This window comes from Schistocerca americana, chromosome 2 (genome assembly GCF_021461395.2).
Source record: "Schistocerca americana isolate TAMUIC-IGC-003095 chromosome 2, iqSchAmer2.1, whole genome shotgun sequence".
Taxonomy (NCBI): Eukaryota; Metazoa; Arthropoda; class Insecta; order Orthoptera; family Acrididae; genus Schistocerca; species Schistocerca americana.
The window spans coordinates 650,921,431-650,939,838 of record NC_060120.1 but is presented as its reverse complement, the minus strand read 5'-3'; the positions used below and the strand labels follow the sequence as shown (position 1 = coordinate 650,939,838).

Here is an 18,408-nt window from a genome sequence, read left to right as displayed (position 1 = left end):
AGAAGACATGACAATGTAGCAAAAATAATACATCAACAGCTTGCCTTACAACATAAACTTATAAAACAACACGTTCCCACATACAAGTATGCACCACAAAATGTACTGGAGAATGATGAATACAAATTATACTGGAACAGAACCATTATAACAGATAAAACAACACCACATAACAAACCTGACATCATACTCACCAATAAAAAGAAGAAATTAACACAACTAATCGAAATATCCATACCCAATACAACAAATATACAAAAGAAAACAGGAGAAAAAATGGAAAATTACATCAAACTGGCTGAGGAAGTCAAGGACATGTGGCATCAGGATAAAGTTGACATTATACCAATTATACTATCAACTACAGGAGTCATACCACACAATATCCACCAGTACATCAATACAATACAGCTACATCCAAACTTATATATACAATTACAGAAATCCGTAATTATTGATACATGTTCAATTACCCGAAAGTTCCTAAATGCAATATAACATATACCGTACAGTTAAAAGGAAGTGACGCTTGATCATGGTCCGCGTCACTTCCCATTTTTAACCAGACTTAACGTCTGAGAAAGTAAAGAAATAATAATAATAATAATAATTTTTAAAGTTCTTTCAAATAAAAAAACCTTTTTCTTGCAGATACTTAGAATATGCAGCTGCTCGGACAGTGTCCTTCACATTTGCACCAAAGAAGAGTGGTTTTAGGCTTAATATGTGGCTTCTTTCAAAGGGTGAAAAACTTCCAAGATTGCCAAAGGAAAAGTCGCTTGGGTGTCAAATACTCTGTAAGTTTTGACAAACATGTTTTCTTTTTTATATCATGTTATGATATTTGAAGCACATGCAAAGCTGTGATGGAATAGCTACCATTAAGGAACTAAGCACTCTCTCTACTTATAGACCAACTGTTTATTGTGGTGGAGTGCTGTGTGGAGTTAACAGGTACTTGAACATTTACCTCTGTATCTAATGAGTGGTGGTCCAACTAAAAACATTGTTACCTAACTGTTAACATTTGTAAGCATTACTTGTACTTTTCTGGTGCAGAAAACAAGACAACTAATTTCCACTTTCTGGTTTCTACTACCAATGTATATACTAATCTTCATGTGCTGTATAAACTTTGTTTTTTTTTCTGTTTTTAATAAGACTACCCAGATTTTTTTAAGTCAAGAGGATGAACCAACATAGCAATGAAACTGTGCTACATACTTACATAATATTAAAGGTATGAGGCCATTGGTTGTTACGTCAATTAATGGATAAAACTGTAAACATGAACTGGCACCGATCTTTTTCTAAATGCCAAGTACCTAAAACATCATTTCACTATGACATTTACATTTCTCTTGCCTATATTTATAATGTTCATTTCATCTTAAGCCTGTTTGTGCGTATTTCACTGTTGTGACATACTCTTTTGTCGTATTAGTTTAGGTATAGACAAAGAAAATAGCATCTTTCACATTTCCATGTCAGTGACATTACACTTTCTTAATTAGAGTCAAAGGTTAGTCTTTGAACCAGACATTCATAATGTGAAAATCTTTATGGATTTTGCACCAATTTTCTACTGATAACATTTGTGATACAGAGTCATCGAAGAAGTAGTAGTAGTAGTAGTAGTAGTAGTAGTAGTATAAAAGACTCATTAAATTTTTATGGAGTATACCACTTGCTACTTTCACTTCTGATAATGATGTTGCCTCACTTAATTCTACAAATTGTATTGAGTCTGTAAGGGACTCCCACAGTCTCTGGCTGTCTCAGCAGCCAAAGACAACAGTGGTGTGTGTGTGTGTGTGTGTGTGTGTGTGTGTGTGTGTCCACCTCTGGCCCTTTATGCAAGCAGTTGTTTGGCTTGGCATTAATTGATAGAGTTGTTTGATGTCAAGCTGAGCCAAATTCTGTCCAATTGGCATGTTAGATTGTCAAACTTCTGAACTGGTTGTAGACCCTGCCCATAATTCTACATACGTTTTAAATTGTGGAGAGATTCAGTGACTGTGCTGGCCAAGGTAGGATTTGTCAAGCATGAAGATGAGCTGTAGAAACTTTTGCCATGTGTGGTTGGGGATGATCTTGCTAAAGTGTAAGCCCAGGATGGCTTACCATGAAGGGCAACAAAACTGGTCATAGAATATTGTTGATGTATCACTGTGTTGAGTGTGTCAATGAATGACAACCAAAGAAGTCCTGCCATGAAAAGAAATAGCATCTCAGACCATCACTCTCGGTTTTCAGGCTGTATGTTGGGCAACTGGTCACGTTGGTATCCCACCGCTGTCCGGAGTGTCTCCAGACAGGTTCTCACCAGTCATCGGGGCTCAGTTCAAAGCAGGACTTATCAGTGAGGACAATTCTGCTCCTGTCAATGAGATTCCAGGCTGGATGTGCCTAACACCACTGCAAATGGGCTTGTTGTTGTACAGAGGTCAGTAGTACTCAGCAGAATGGGCATCTTTAGCTCACCCCCATTCTGTGAATTGCCTGTTAGTAGTCCTTGTGGTTATTGAAACACTAATTGCACATTGGACTTATAACAATGATGAATCTGGGGCTCTGAGTGCCTCTATGATGATTGCTTGGTCTTCATGTTCGGTTGCCTCTCTAGGTCAACCGCTTCCTTCTTGACACTGTGTTCAGCCCTGGTTCACCCATTCCTGCCAACATTGTCGAATAGTGACATCACTCCTATTCAGATGTCGAGCAATTCGCGGATTACTCCAACTGGCTTCCTTGAGCCCAAGTACATATTCTCTGTAAAATTGAGAGTCTGTATATACTGCTCGCGTGCCTATCTCCGAGGCATGATTACTGTCCAGTTGAATATACGTGATGAAATTTGCAAATACTTTACCCATGATTACTATCCTTGCCAGATGCGCAGCGAAACTGTGCTACAGCATCACACATTCATCCATCGGCTACCACACTTTACAATTTTTTTTCATTTGACACCTGTATGAATATTATTTTGTGACCAATTTGCAGATCATCATTGCCGTGTATTCTTTTCTTTTTAGCGTCTGTGTAGTCAAGATTTATTTCTACAGAAGACTAATTTTGTCTCCAAAAAGCCACCTTATAACATACCAAAACATATTCTTGTGCCCCAGACTTATTCAGTGTGCATGCCAAAATTTTTTGAAGTTTTCACCCAGCAACCACAAAACCGAAGAGACCAGCTCTGGGCCAATGTGCCAATGGGAATATCAATACAGCTTATTGTTGATGTAGCAGAAGACAAGGCCCCAGGCAGGCATTGTCAAAAAACCTCAGAGCAAGTTAAACAAAATAGCAAATACTGTGATACGTCATAGCAGGCCAGTTTGATGTAATGAAAGACCTGAGCTCAGCAAACCAGAATAATTATCGAGCCAACGCATCAAGGCAAAGAACACTGACGAGTCCGATAAACCGGGACAAATTCAGTCATCTACCTGGAGCTGTTGTGTCATACATGAAGGCTCTGCTTCTTAAATAACGGAGCTTTTGGGGATCAGAGACACACTAAGTCATGTCATCATTTTGTCCGTATCCCCATTACCAGAGAGAATGGTGGTCTATAAAGTTTCAGTGAAATCACAAAAAGCCAATTGATGATGATCTGCCTACTACATGCTTGCTGACTTTGATACCAAGACCCACCCAACCTGATGCGAGCTACCGCCATATTCTTCCATCGCAGCATACATGGACATTACAGATGAGGAGAAGACTGGTTTGCTGGCAGCCCCCCCCCCCCCACTGAATGAGGATGATTTTTAGATGATCTGAATGCTGTCATTCCCACACTGTCCAGTTGTGTCATGTTCTGTAAACATCTGCTGCCAACTTGGTCTTCCCAGGGAGGGAGGCCAGGCCCCATCCTTCATGACAACTGTCAACCTGAATCACGCAGTCAGCTCTGCTCACCAAAGTCCACGATGGTCTGTCTGTGACAGTACTGAGTTGTAGAACTGACCTGAATTGCAGAACATCTGTAATGAGCAACAGCCTCCTATCCCCACTTGCGCCTTCAAGACAACACACTGGCTGCAGTTCACTGATTTGCAGTACCAGTGTCATAACTCACTGACGAGGCACATCAGCAGTTTTCTGCAGTGCACCTGGTGCCTGCGTGCTGCATGACACTAAAAGCCTGATAAATTTATTATCAGGATGGATCCACACGAGTAATTTGTCATTGCAGATACCATTGTGTTACTAGCATCCGAAGGAATAGCACCCAACCATTCTACACCACTGCTCAGCATACTGACATGCAGTGGCATGTGCTAGCCTAGGTTGCTACAATTTTGCATCAAGAAGTGATCATCAGATACTCTGACACCACTGTGTCTGGTGGCAACAGTAACTGTCATCTCAACGATTCGACAATAACACATCAGCATCAATGTCTTCTCACAGTACTGGCACAAATGTGGTTTGGTGAATCGAAGTTTTTTCCTTTATTGATTGACCTTTTGTCTTGTATGTGTACCTTGTTTGGCCATGGTAGGATGTAGGGATCTTCATCGTAACTTTCAAGTTGCCCTCGTCAGGCCCCAGGAGCCTGCAGATTTATCGCAGTTTAGAGGGAATCGTAAGCAAATGTATTTAACGCAGGTATGAGTTGTCAGGCACTAAGGCTGTGCCAGCTGCATGTAGCAATTTTAGACAGTTTGGGTATTTGGCACAAGATTGTTTTGAGTTCAGTTGGGCAATGAGACAGTGAAAGGACTACTAGATAATAATTTTTTGCGTGTGTTTAGTGAAGTTTGTGTATTTGTGTTTGTTGGTGCTGTTGTCATTCTTGTTGTAAATGGCAGTTGTAGGTCATTCAAAATGCCAGACACATGTTCTGCTGCTATTAAAGGTGAGATAGTTGCCTCTTTGCCAGAGTAAGTATAGGCATTGTTACATGTGAATTTCCAGCAGCAGTAGGGAGAGTTACGCATGCAGGCTGTAGCTTTACAGGTTGTTCTGCAACAGTTGCAAAAATGAGTCACATGAAGTTGAGAGTACCCTCCGCTCCTCTCAATGCAACTAGCTTAATAACATCTTTCTCCTGCAAAATGACTGAAGTTGTAACTATGTTCATTAACAATGATACTAATACTGCTGCAATGAGTGATCAGACAAGACTTCTGTCTGTATGGCTAATTTACGATTGTCAGGCGAAGCAAAAGCATATGTTTTGTCACAAAGTTCTTAGTAAGGCAGAGATGTTTCAACAGTTGGCTGATTGTTTATGTTAGCTTTATCATAAGCAAAATAGCATAAGTTTCTTCCAAGAAGAATTGAGTATTTTTAACACAGAAGTGCAATGAATCAGTAGAGGCCTTTTCAGGTTTGGTCTGAAAGATCACTGAGCAGACGTACAAACTGATGCAAATTGCAGTAACCAATAGTCTTACTGTGGGGAGTTGAAAATAGAGGTTTAGATTTTTTTCTGCATGGTATTTTCACTGAGATGTCATGTGGAGTGAGGGTGGAGAATTCTGGTGACATGGCCACAGTTCTCAACGTTGCTATGTGATTACAGGTGACAGACACTGCCCCCCAAGTGGATGTACTAACCATTGTGCTCATATATTAAGAATAAATGCAGAATGTGGTGCCACACAACGTGGCACTACACAAGACTGGCACTAACAGCATCGGCACATACGGAACACACTCAACACAGATCTGTAAGTCCGTGGTAGTGGTGATAAGTTGAGAAAAACGTCCCGAAAAACGTGCTACAGAACGCCACTGTTTCCTGCGTATGTATCCAGACATCAGTATGAGATATGATCACTATGCACCCGTACACAGGCAGCACAATGGGTTGGCATACTCTGGATCATGTGGTAGAGCAGCTGCTGGGGTATAGCCTCCCATTCTTGCAACAGTGCCTGTTGGTGCTCCTGAAGTGTCCTAGGGGTTTGAAAAAGTGCAGCAATACGTCAACTGAGAGCATCCCAGATGTGCTCGATGGGGCTTAGGTCTGAAGAACAGGCAGGCCACTCCGTTCGCCTGATATCTTCTGCTTCAAGGTACTCCTCCATGATGGCAGCTCGGTGGGACCATGCGTTATCATCAATCAGGAGGAAGGTGGACCCACTGCACCCCTGAAAAGGTGGACATACTGGTGCAAAATGGTGTCCCGATACACCTGAAATGTTACAGTTCCTCTGTCAAAGACATGCTGGGGTGTACATGCACCAATCATAATCCCACCCCACACATCAAACCACGACCTCCTTACAGGTCCCTTTCTAGGACATTAAGGGGTTGGTATCTGGTTCCTGGTTCACGCCAGATGAAAACCCGTTGAGAATCACTGTTCAGACTATACCTGGACTTGGCCGTGAACATAACCTGGAATCACTGTTCCAATGACCATGTACTGTGTGCTTGACACCAGGCTTTACGGGCTCTCCTGTGACCAGGGGTCAGTGGAATGCACCTTGCAGGTCTCCAGGTGAATAAACCATGTCTGTTCAGTCATCTCCAGACTGTGTGTGTGGAGACAACTGTTCCAGTGGCTGCGGTAATGTCTCGAGCAAGGTGACCTGCAGTATTCCTTGGCTGTCTGCGGGCACTGGTGGTGAGATATCAGTCTTCTTGTACTTCAGCACCTGGACATGTTTCCTGTCTGCTGGAATCATTGTCATAATCTTGATATCACATTTTGTGGCACATGCAGGGTCTGAGCTACGACCAGCTGTGTTTGACCAGCCTCCAGTCACCCTAGTATTGTAACCCTCATAATGTCATCAATATGTGTTCTTTGAGCCGTTTTCAGCACACAGTCACCATTAGCACATCTGAAAACGTCTGCACACTTAACTCGCTGCACCATACTTTAACATGCAGCAACACATCTCTGCGTACGTGAACTGTTGCCAGTGCCACCGTATGACGACCGCAGGTCAGATGCACCGGATGGACATAGTGTTGTTTCACCATGTATCAGCATTATCCTTAATTTATGAGCATGAGTGTAGATGTGGACATAGAGGTGGTCATGTACGGAAGCAGTGTCGGCAACCTGAATGTAGGTAGGAAGAGACTTGGGTCTCCACATTTCAAATTACATGGTGTTGGTGACAGTAACTTGGTCATTAGGTATGAGGCTGCTAAGGTTTAGTATAGTAACAGAAATTCTTCATGAGCATTTGGAAATGTTATTGTGTAAGGGTGAAGGGTCTTCAGCAATTCTTGGATTAGATTTTCTCAACAGATGTCATGCTAAAATTGATCTTTCACAGCGTAAAGCAGAACTCAGTGGATCTTTGTTTCCATTGGGGGGCTATAGCTGCAAATGAGGCAATGTTGCGCATCATACCCATCATGATGGTGTTGCTAGCGAAACTGCAAACATGCACGCTAAAGGTTAGCTCCCATGATGTGATACTGGCAGGTATGGGAAAGTTGGTGTGGGTTTTTGTGAATACCGATTTACCATGTGAAGCATTATACGAGGTATACTCACTGGTGAATAATGAGGGATTGGACAAAATGCATTGTTTTGTGCGCAAAAGCATAATGCATGTAAGTAGTATAATGGCGAATTTATGGTTCCTGTAAGATGGGATAACTTGGGCATGGATGATGTTAGTTTTCAAAGGGCTTAATGATTGCCACTTTAGATTATTAGACAGAGAGGATATTGACAAGTCATGTGGTGACCAGAGCCACAAGCAATCCACAATGTATCAGCGGTACTTAGGAAAGAGGGTCACTTGCAAGGCAGTGATCGGCAGGCAATGCAACTGTTGTTTATGCCTTTATTTAATATGGATGGTCCTCTACCAGCAACACCTGTTGTGTGGCACTGTATCTACAGGTAGTAATAGTAATGGGAAGCTGTACCACACATCAAAGGATACCCAAGCTGTAATGTATGAGTTTAGAGATCACCATACTGGTGGAAGGGATAACAGAGCCAAAGACTGTCGCTGACACATATACCATCCCTAGTATTATGGAAACACTGGACAACTGAGGACAATGCCACTACTTAACAATGATGGATCTAAGAAGTGGATATTACCAGCTAGAGGGAGCCCCAGAGAATAGACCAAAGACAACTTTCACAGTGCCATGGGGTCATAAATGCACCCTCCATATTTCTGAGGTCAAAAACACATCCTCCATATTCCTGAGGTTTTTAGACGGGCTGCTACGTGGACCGAGCCCTAAAACAAGCATAGTATTTTTGGAAAAATCATTTTATTCTCAAAGGATGTGCCATAACATGTGAAATGCTTAGAAGAGTGTTCAGCAGCCTATATTCAGTGTGTCCGATGCTTAGCACAGGTAAGTGCCATTTTGCACAGACACAGGTGAACTATCTTGTGCACATGTTTAGTGGGAAAGATGTTCAAACTGATGCTCACCTAACAAAGGCAATCCAGGACTTCGGAACACCACAGACATTGAAACAACTACATTCATTCCTGGACTTATGTAATTATTTCAAAAATTTGTAAAAAACTTTGCATAGATTGCAAAACCATTGAATCAGTCGTTAAGGAGGATGTGAAATTCCAAACAGTGTTTGAAACATTGAAGGCAGCACTAATTTCTGATCCAGTGCTGATCTCTCCTCATTTTGAGAAGGAATTTAGCCTCTGTTGCAACAACAGCATGAGGTGGCTGGTCATATTCTGAGTGAGAATATCGATGAAAAGGAACATGTAGAGCATACACTTAGATAGCTGAACAAACCAGAGCATAACTACTCCACTACAGAAAAGATAATGCTAGTGGTTATACATGAGATCACATGTTTTTGTTGTTCTTTATATGGCCAGAAATTTAAGGCAGTAATGGATCACACATCATAGAAATCTGTTAGGGCTGAAAGATCCTTCAAGTAAATTAACAAGGTGGGCCCTCAAACTCAGCGAGTTTGATTATGAGCTAATTCACAAACCAGGTAGGAAACACATACAGGAGTATCTTAAGGGAAAGCATCACCATTTGTTCAGCGAGAAGGGTGCAGCTTGATGTGCTGACATGCAAAATGGAAGTGTTTGTAGCGAAAACAGAAGCAACAGAATGCCTGAAGGAAATTTTGTCCCCAAGGTAAGAGCACATTGGATCTACTCAGATTTTGCCCTGGGAACTGTAATCATGAATTGCTATAAGAATGGGAAATAGTTGGGGGGGGGGGGGGAGATTAAATTCAAGTTACATAATAGTGGTATTTTGGTGAACGGCACAACTTGTGGCATAGCCGGAATGAACTTTTGCCTCCCACCTACACTCACTGTTAAAACTATACTGAAACTGTTGAAAGTACTGCCAGCACCAAATCTATCCAGTCTTAACAAAAGTCTAAATCTAGACCTGATGCGCACACATTAGATGAACTAATTGCATCTGGGCTAGGAAAAATTTCATTGGGACAAATGTTTCAACTCAGTCTACAACATCAAGAAAAGTGATAACAAAATATCATAACCATAAGCATCACAACCACCAGTTTTGCCATGTTTCTAATGGCAATTTGTGTTCTTTACTTTTGTCTAGGACATTAGAAGTATCCATTCTACTGACCTACCAACACACTAGATACCTGTTGAATGGCTAATTGATGTAAACCAGAAAGTAGAGAATAAGGAAAACTGTAAACTTGTGATAGCTTATAAAAACAGAAACGGAGATAGCACAGCGATTACGTAAAAGTGGTTCAGTGAACCAAAACTTATGAATAATGTTATAGAATTAAGAAAGAAAAGCAGGGCCCATGTGGTTCAGGTTACATGAGCAAAGACTTTACTGCAGTGAGTACATTGTACAATTAGGTATGTAAATGTTTGAGATTGTTGCAGAGCAAAAGTAGGGATGAAGTTTTTTGGAAGGAGGAATCCAGTGTGCATGCCTAAATTTTTTGAAGTTTTTACACACAGAGCTCAGAGCCAAGGTGGCCAGATCAGGGCTGGTGTGCCATTCAGAATATGAATGTGGCATACTGCCAATGTAGTATAAAGGAAGACACTATAAGGGCATTGCCACATAACTTCCAAGTGAGGCAAGAGAAAGAGCAAACACAGCAAAAGTCATAGCAGGCCAGCATGAAATAATGCTCCATAGCTCCAGGCTCTGGAATTCCACTGCAATAGTCAAATGTTGCAGTAAGACCCAAGCTCGCCAAGCCAGAATACAGTGAGACAACAAACACTGACAATTCCAGTAAATAGCGGCAAATTCGCTCATCCACCTGGAGCCACAGTAACATAGGTGGGGCTCTGCTGCTTAAATACTGGGGCTTTTGGAGCTCACAGGCACATTCAGTCATGCCGCCATTCTGTCCTTGTCACCAGTAACGGAGAGAATGACGGTCTACAGAGTTCCAGTGATGATGGTCTATCTGCTACCTGCTCACTAAATATGATGCCGAAATGCAGCCAACCCGCTGCAAGCCATAGGCATGATCTGCCAGTGTAGGCTGCTTGGAGATCACGGATGAGGAGAAGACTGGTGTGCTGCCAGCCCTCCACCAACCGAGGGTCATTTGCATCCCCACACTGTCGAGGTGTGGCTCCTCCTGTAACCATATGCTGCAGATTAGTCATCCCATGATGGGGTGTCAGGGCCTGCCCTTCACGACAACTGTTGTCCTAGACTGCACAGTCAGTTCTTCTCACCTAAGTGCACATCGGGCTGTCTACAAAATAGCTGACGTGTAGAGCCACCCTGGGCTACAGAATGTTAACAGGCAACGCCTGCTTTTCTTCCCTGCTGCCACCCACCTGCACGACAGATCTGTGGCATCGGCACCATGACACATTGATGAGGTGTGTCATCAGTTCTCCACAGCATGTGCTGAAGCCTGTACATCACATGACACTATGAAATAGTTACATTGCTCTGTATTCATTGTTTCTAATGCCCCCACGGTGTAGTACCAGTGTAGTACCCACACCACCTCTTGGCTCCCTGACTTGTAACAGCTTTGGGCAGCCTGGTTCACTACAATTTTTTATAATTCTCCAAGAAGTTGACATCAGCAAAATGTGTAATTAGTCATGTGTATTTCTCTCTCTCCTGCAACCTTTAATTATAGGTGTTACAGCAAGTAGTCTTTTAAGTTATATGGGAACCTCCATTATTATTATTATTATTATTATTATTATTATTATTATTATTATTATTATTATTATCTTCTTTCCTTTCTCAGACCTTAGGTCTGGTTAAAAATGGAAAGTGGCTCGGAGCTTGATCAAGCGTGACTTCCTTTTAACTGTACAGTATGTTACATTGCATTTAGGAACTTTCGGGTAGTTGAACAAGTTTTATTATTATTATTTCTGCCAGAATTCATGTCTTCATGTGGCTATTTTCAATCTTCTTCTCTCTTTTGCTGCTCTCTTCATTTCCATGTAGCTTCCCCTTCTCTTAATGTCATCCACAATTTTGTACCATCTCCTTCCTTTCACTCTTCTCCCACACATTCATCCTTCCTGTGCATTCATCATCAAACAGTCCTGTCACAAAATGTGATCAAGCCAATTCTTCTGTCTTTTCCTTATAATTTCCAGCAGTCTAAACTTCCTGTTCCATTGTTTAGTGGCAAATCAATGCAGCTTGCCTCATCAGACCGGTGTATTTTTTTTTCCCCTCCTGCAATATTGGAAGTTTTTACTTCCTGCTATTAAAGATCATACGTTGTCTTATTTATCACTTCACAAAAATGAGGCTGTGACTTGGTAATGGTATTAGTTCTTCTGTGCATACCAACAATTCAGTGATGCATATTTCTTCCAACAGTGGGCAAATTGGCAGAGACCTTGGTTGCCAGAAGTCTGCATTTTGACTGTAGCGATAATCAACATGTGCGACTATGTCCTGTGCAAAATTAAGTGCAGCATAGTTGTGGAGCGGAAACACCCCTTTGGACAGCTTCATCTTGATGGCCTTCCATAACCTCACCAGGAGATTACCCCTGTGACGGTTTGCTCCTTAGTACCTGTTTACTTCTTCCTTAAAGAACATAATAAAGTACAGAAACGAATGGGAAAATTCATGTGTGGTTAGATGCGCCCTATAGTGCATATTGCTACTAGACTTACAAACAGCAAGCTTTCTTGGTGTTGAGTGCTAAAAGGAAATGGGCTATTCTAGCTTTCTCTGTGGCAACTTCATTAAGTCATGACAATGAGCAACATAAAATAAGAAAACAATCATTACTGGTGGAAAAACTGAATGATAATGGGAGAAAATGGGATGATCGATATCTTTCAACTTATTTTAGAAATCTAGTTTTGAAATTAATTGATAGTGAGTGAGTATATTATAGATTCATGCTACAGCTTGTGCAACAGAAATTAACGAAGTAACACACTGTGATGAGAAAAGCAGTTACTTTTTCTGATAAGTTATTGGTTATTCTAAGATTCCATGCCACTGGTAAATCGAAGTCTATTGAAAAACTATACTTTTGGTATGAAAACATCTGCACTGCCAGCACCACTTCTCTTCTAGGCCTCAATGACATATTTTTCTCTTCTGTACAGATCTTTAATTTTCTTTTTAATTTCCTCTGCTGTTTTCTGTGATCTATGCTCTTTTAATATACAACGTATTTCATTTGATGCTGTGTCATATTTATTCCTTTTGTGATAATTTTTAGTTCAGATTTTAAAAAAAAAAAAAAAAAAAGGCATGGATTCAGTTCATATTGTTCAATTAAAACACTATTTTTGCCAAAAATTACCACATATTACCATCTTTTGCCTCGAAATCACTTTGACAGTATGCTGTTCAAGCTGTGAAGTGCACAGCTGCAGTTGTTACTTGAAAAAACGCTTGGCTTCTATTGGAAGCATTCGTGTAACATCATGTGCATTTTCATGCACAGATAGACTTGTTTGGTCCTGTGCAACAACAGGATGGGTGTAACAAGTTCAGCCACTCTGCAGGATGACAGGGACTCTTGTCGTATGTTAAAAAGGGTCATGTAAATGAGCATTACAAGCATAATCTGTTAGCATCACACAACGGCAGCCCTCAATAACATCCCCCATCACATTGCACTTTGATAGTTGGGTTTTCGTCTGTTTTGGCGTCATTGAATCCATGTTTTCACACCTTCCTGTGCTGCTGTGTCCCAGGTCCGTAGTGATATAAATACACGTTTATGGTGATTAGGCAGTTGAGGAAGTTATCTAGATTGATCTGGCACAACTACAACTGCTGCCTCAAATCAGTGGGCATTACAAATTGGTGTGAGTATTCATGGAACCCAGTGGGTGGCAACTTCTTTCATGTTCAAAGTGTCTTTTGAGACAGTGAAAATCCACGATTGATTTTTTCCTTTTCCACTATCGCCTTATTTGTGATTCACCAGTCTTCTGGCACCAGGGCCTCCACTCCTCTTGCAATTTCCGGTTGTCTCGACAGATAGGTGGTCTGCCATTTGTTGTTCATTGTTTAGCCTTGTTTGACTAAAGTAGAAATGTCTGTCACCTAACTACTGTGTCATATAGGAGAAAATCGTTATTTCCACCAATTGACTCACTTTGTTGCACCCTTGTTCCTCTTCAAATCCAGGAAAAAATTATTGCTTGATACTTCACTTTATCAGTGGGTTGCACCATTTTGTTTTGGCCCTTCTAGTGGCATACTACTGTGCTGTGATGTGGGATTTCAATGTGCACCTGGGATGCAGAGGTACCTGCACAAAAAAAAAAAAAAAAATAATATGAAACTATAGTTTTTGAAGTGATGATCAAAACTTTGGCTACTCTCTTAGAATCTACTGAGTGTCTCATCGTTAGTGGCTTAGTTACCATGCTATATACATCTGGCATTTAGGTACAATTTTCTTTTCAGAAATAATTGCTGAATATAAATCCAGAATTTTATCCTCCATTTTAGTATATTGTATGTCAGTCATTGAAGAGTAAATAATTGGTTTCGAGTTTACTGATACTGCTAAATACCAAAGATTCCAGGGCTCCATGGGTAGACTGGTTAACAGTCTTCTGCTTCCATTAGTGCTGAATGCTGGAATACTACTTCAGTCTGATATTATTCATCACTGCTGAGCAACATTACCTGCGAAAAGCATTTTTAAAATCCTTAATGAAAAGTATTATTTACTTGTGATGAAATCGGAACTGATCTAGCTTTTCAGACATATTACAATGCTTTGCTCTAAGATGCAATAACTTTTTTGCGACATACAGATATATTGTATAGATCTATACATCTTATGTCATCTGCCTCTAAAAGGCACTATTGAGACATGATATTATTGTTGTTCTAAAACTTCTCATTTGTTATTGTTAAAAAAACTTTTTCCTGTTTGTTCTGCCTTTTCCCATTTCTGTTATGGGATCTACATTGTTACCAGGTTTTGTAGTTGGAGTCACGTATGATGGCGGTCGTGTATAGGCTTGTTCTGCGCACGTACATCATGTGTTGCCTGACAGCCAGTGGGCATTCAGCAGTGTTCAGAGTGCTCTGCTGTAAATGTAGTATGCAATGCGAGAATTACACATGATTGTAATGAATTACTCAGTGAATTTTTATTCCTTTTGTTGCAAGTTGTCTTAGCTAATGGTGTTGGTGAGCAACAAAGACCACACAAGCAAACGAGAGAGAATTTGTGGGATAAATGCCTTCATCAAGCGCAGGGCAGACACGTGAGCTCGGTGCAACCGTCAGTTGGAACTGAGAACAGTGCACTCCCCATCCTTGTCATAACATGCATGGACCACCATTGTTCATGGATCGGACTATACCAATTTTAGTTATAATTGGTGGCCGGATGTCCTTCCTGATGCCAACTCTCTTCCCGGGACAGAATTTGTGTACCCCCATGTGTCTGGAATAGTGTCATATTTAAGTGTGAGAATTATTTAATTGGATAGATAAAAAATCTACTCACCAGGCAGTGGCAGAACACACACATAAGACTGTTGTGATTGGCAAGTTTTTGGAGCCTGTGGCTTGTTCTTAAGGCAGAAGGGTTGATGGGGAAGGAAGAAGGGTGAAGGGAAAGTAATGGAGAAGTTTAGGAAAAGGGTAGCTTTTGGAAAAGTTACCCAGAATTGCAGGTCAGGGGAGATTTGCCGTATGGGATGAGAAGGAAAGGCTGATTATTGGGGACTGCATCGGACGAGATTTGAAAACCTGGTAGCTTAAAGGTGGAATACAGGGTAATGTACAAGATACATACATTGATGACATCTTTACCATATGGACTCAGGGTGAGGCTGACCTAAAATTTCTGGAATCTCTGAATACCGTCTCCTAATTAAATTTCACATGGTCCTATTCCGAATCCCATGCCACTTTCCTTGATGTTGATCTTGTCCTCACCGAAGGCTAGCTACACACTTCTGTCCACATCAAACTTACCAACAAACAACAGTACTTACATTTTGACAGTTGCCATCCTTTCCATGTCAAACGTTCCCTCCCATACAGCCTTGCCTTCAGAGGCAAATGTATTCATTCAGATACAGACTCTTTACTGCAATACACCACCACACTCACTTCAGCCTTCACTGCACGTAATTACCCCATCAGCCTAGTTAAAAAGCAGATTTCCCGGGCCATCACATCCAAACCTGGTACTGCTGATCCCTCCACAAAACTGCTTCGGAGCACTCCATTGGTGACTCACTATTATCCTAGTCTGAAATGTGTCAATCAGCTATTTCGACAGGGCTATGACTTCCTAAAATCTTGCCTAAAATGAGACCCATTCTGTCTGAAATTTTGTCCTCCACACCTAGAATAGATTTCTATCACCCTCCCAATCTCTGCAGTATTCCTGTCAGACCCTATGCTCCTTCTGCACCCATCTCCCTACCCTATGGTTCCTACCCCTGTGACCGACCCCGGTGCAAGACGTGCCCTATACATCCTCCTACTACCACCTATAATAGCCTTGTAATTGGCAAAACATATACTATCAAAGCGACAGCCACCTGCAAAATGACACATGTCATTTACCAGCTATTATGTAAACACTGTTCAGCATTCTACATCAGCATGACTACCACCAAATTATCATTAGGATGAATGGGCATAGGTGGAGGGTGTCAATTAGGATGAATGGGCATAGGCAGAGGGTGTATACTGGCAACTCGTGATATCCTGTTGCAGAGCATGCTTTACAACATGACATTCATGACCTCGACACCTGTTTTGCCACGTGTGCCCACTCCGTTTTAGTGTTCTACATCTTTCATTATCTTTCTTGTCTATTTTTCACTGCCCCCTCCCACTTCTGTTATGTACAATGCATGTAGCTTTTCACTCATATTAACTATTGCATGATGTTCTAGTAGTAATCTCTTGTCTTGCATATTACCCTGACTGCCACCTATCTCGTCCGATGCAGTCCCCAACAATCAGCCTTTCCTTCAAATCCTGTATCGAAAGTCTTCCCTGACCTGCGGTTCTGAGTGACTTCCCCGAAATCTACCTTTTTTTCTAGACCTCTCTAGTCCTTTTTCTTCACCTTTCTTCCTTCCCCTTCGACCCTTCTGCCTGAAGGAGGAGCCGCTGGCTCTGAAAGCTTGCTAGTCATAACAGTCTTTTATGTGTGTTTTCTGCCACCTCTTGGTGAGTAGATTTTTTTATCTGTCCAGTTAAATAATTTTATCAATAACTGATTGTGTTCACGTGTAAGAATATTTTCCTAAATGTTTCCATAGCACGTCCCTGACTTGAAACAAAGGGACAGCCAGATTTTTACCTAATTGGATGTACCAAACTGCCTAAAAACCACCTCCATGGTGGCCACATCAGTCCTCTTTGCTTATCCAAAAGGCGGATTCTATCCAGGGCAGACTCACCTCCCTGTATGCCAGAAGCCATGTGTCAGTGTGCTCGGCTGTCCTGGTAGGTGTTTCAGCTGTATGAGTCATATTTGGATGAAAAATACATACTGGGCTCATTGTATGTCGCTGATTGCAGTTGTGGTTGTGGAGGAAATTCCAGCTTTTCAAATTATAAAGAAATAGGATTTATGAACTAAATGTCCTTTGTGGAGTGCAACTAAACCACTGCATGTGTGGTATTGTGAGGTGGGACTGTACCGTATGTTCAGTCTTGCAGTCCCCACTGCTGTTGTCATGCAGAAGGAACTAACCATAGTATGCTAGTGCGTATTTACACATCCCAGATCATTCTGGCTTGATGCTGTTAAATATTCTTCAGGTATGTTAGAAAGTATAGTAGGGATATGTTTATGATTGTACAGTTAGTACATTTATTGTTCTAGTTACAGGTTTTCACATTAATACTATAAACTTTTGTTTTTTCAGCCAGCGGGCATCACAACAATACCATTCATACAATAGACATTTTACAAAACTATCTGACACAATTAACAGTGTATCGTAATGTGATGGGAGATGAAACTGAAGACCTTTCTTTTGCATATACACTCCTCAAACTCATTAACAATATGTTCTTTGGAGAAATATCTCTGATCAAACAATTTGCCACCAATGCCATACGCTCATCATTATTATTATTATTATTATTATTATTATTATTATTATGAAGGCTTTCACGACCGGATGACATATCTTCTGGTAAACCTTCCGGGATGTAAGGTCGTGGTCCATGAAACTCTTCAGCTCCTAACGTTTCGTCCAGAGCTGCGCTGGACATCTTGAGAGGGGTGTTTCTCCTCCGGTGAGTCTTGCCTACTGACGGGTCGGACGTCTGAGAGCGACTTATGTATCGTAGAAAGTGGGCGATACATACGATACATAAGTCGCTCTCAGACGTCCGACCCGTCAGTCGGCAAGACTCACCGGAGGAGACACCCCCCTCTGAAGATGTCCAGCGCAGCTCTGGACGAAACGTTAGGAGCTGAAGAGTTTCATGGACCACGACCTTACATCCCGGAAGGTTTACCAGAAGATTATTATTATTATTATTATTATTATTATTATTATTTTCTTCTTTTCTTTCTCAGACCTTAGGTCTGTTATTATTATTGTTGTTGTTGTTATCGTTATTATTATTAGATGTTAACAATGAGAATAACTTTGATGGTGAATCTTTTTATGGAGCCGCATAATTGAAAGTGGAAATGACAAGTTTTTTCTACAAGTGAGTATGAATTGTCATCACCTGAAAGAGATAAACAAAGAGTTGACAGAAATCACTATAGAGACATATAAGAAAATGAATGCATATGCAAAAAAGTTAAAAAAGAAGCATAATAGAAAGTATTTGTTGGTGACTGCAAGGAAGTTTAATTCTGCAACAAATGTAGTTAATAAAGTTGTAAGAGTTTGCAAAATCCATCCAAAATAGAAAACATTTGAAAATGTCTGCTTGTGTGTGTGTATGTGCGGATTGAGGGGTGTGTGTGTGTGGGTGTGTGTGTGGGGGTGTGTGTGTGTGTGGGGGGGGGGGGGGTGTAGGGGAGGGGGG

General features: G+C 41.2%; 1 protein-coding gene across 4 annotated transcripts in view; it reads left to right on the top strand.

The window, feature by feature from the left end:
• LOC124596282 (transcription initiation protein SPT3 homolog) overlaps positions 1-18,408 on the top strand; it is a 123,458-nt gene that overhangs the window by 86,539 nt on the left and 18,511 nt on the right. For all 4 annotated transcript variants that reach the window (XM_047135372.1, XM_047135375.1, XM_047135373.1 and 1 more), the window contains one exon: positions 652-797. In XM_047135372.1, the coding sequence (XP_046991328.1) occupies positions 652-797 (146 nt within the window). The remainder of the gene's footprint in view (positions 1-651; positions 798-18,408) is intronic.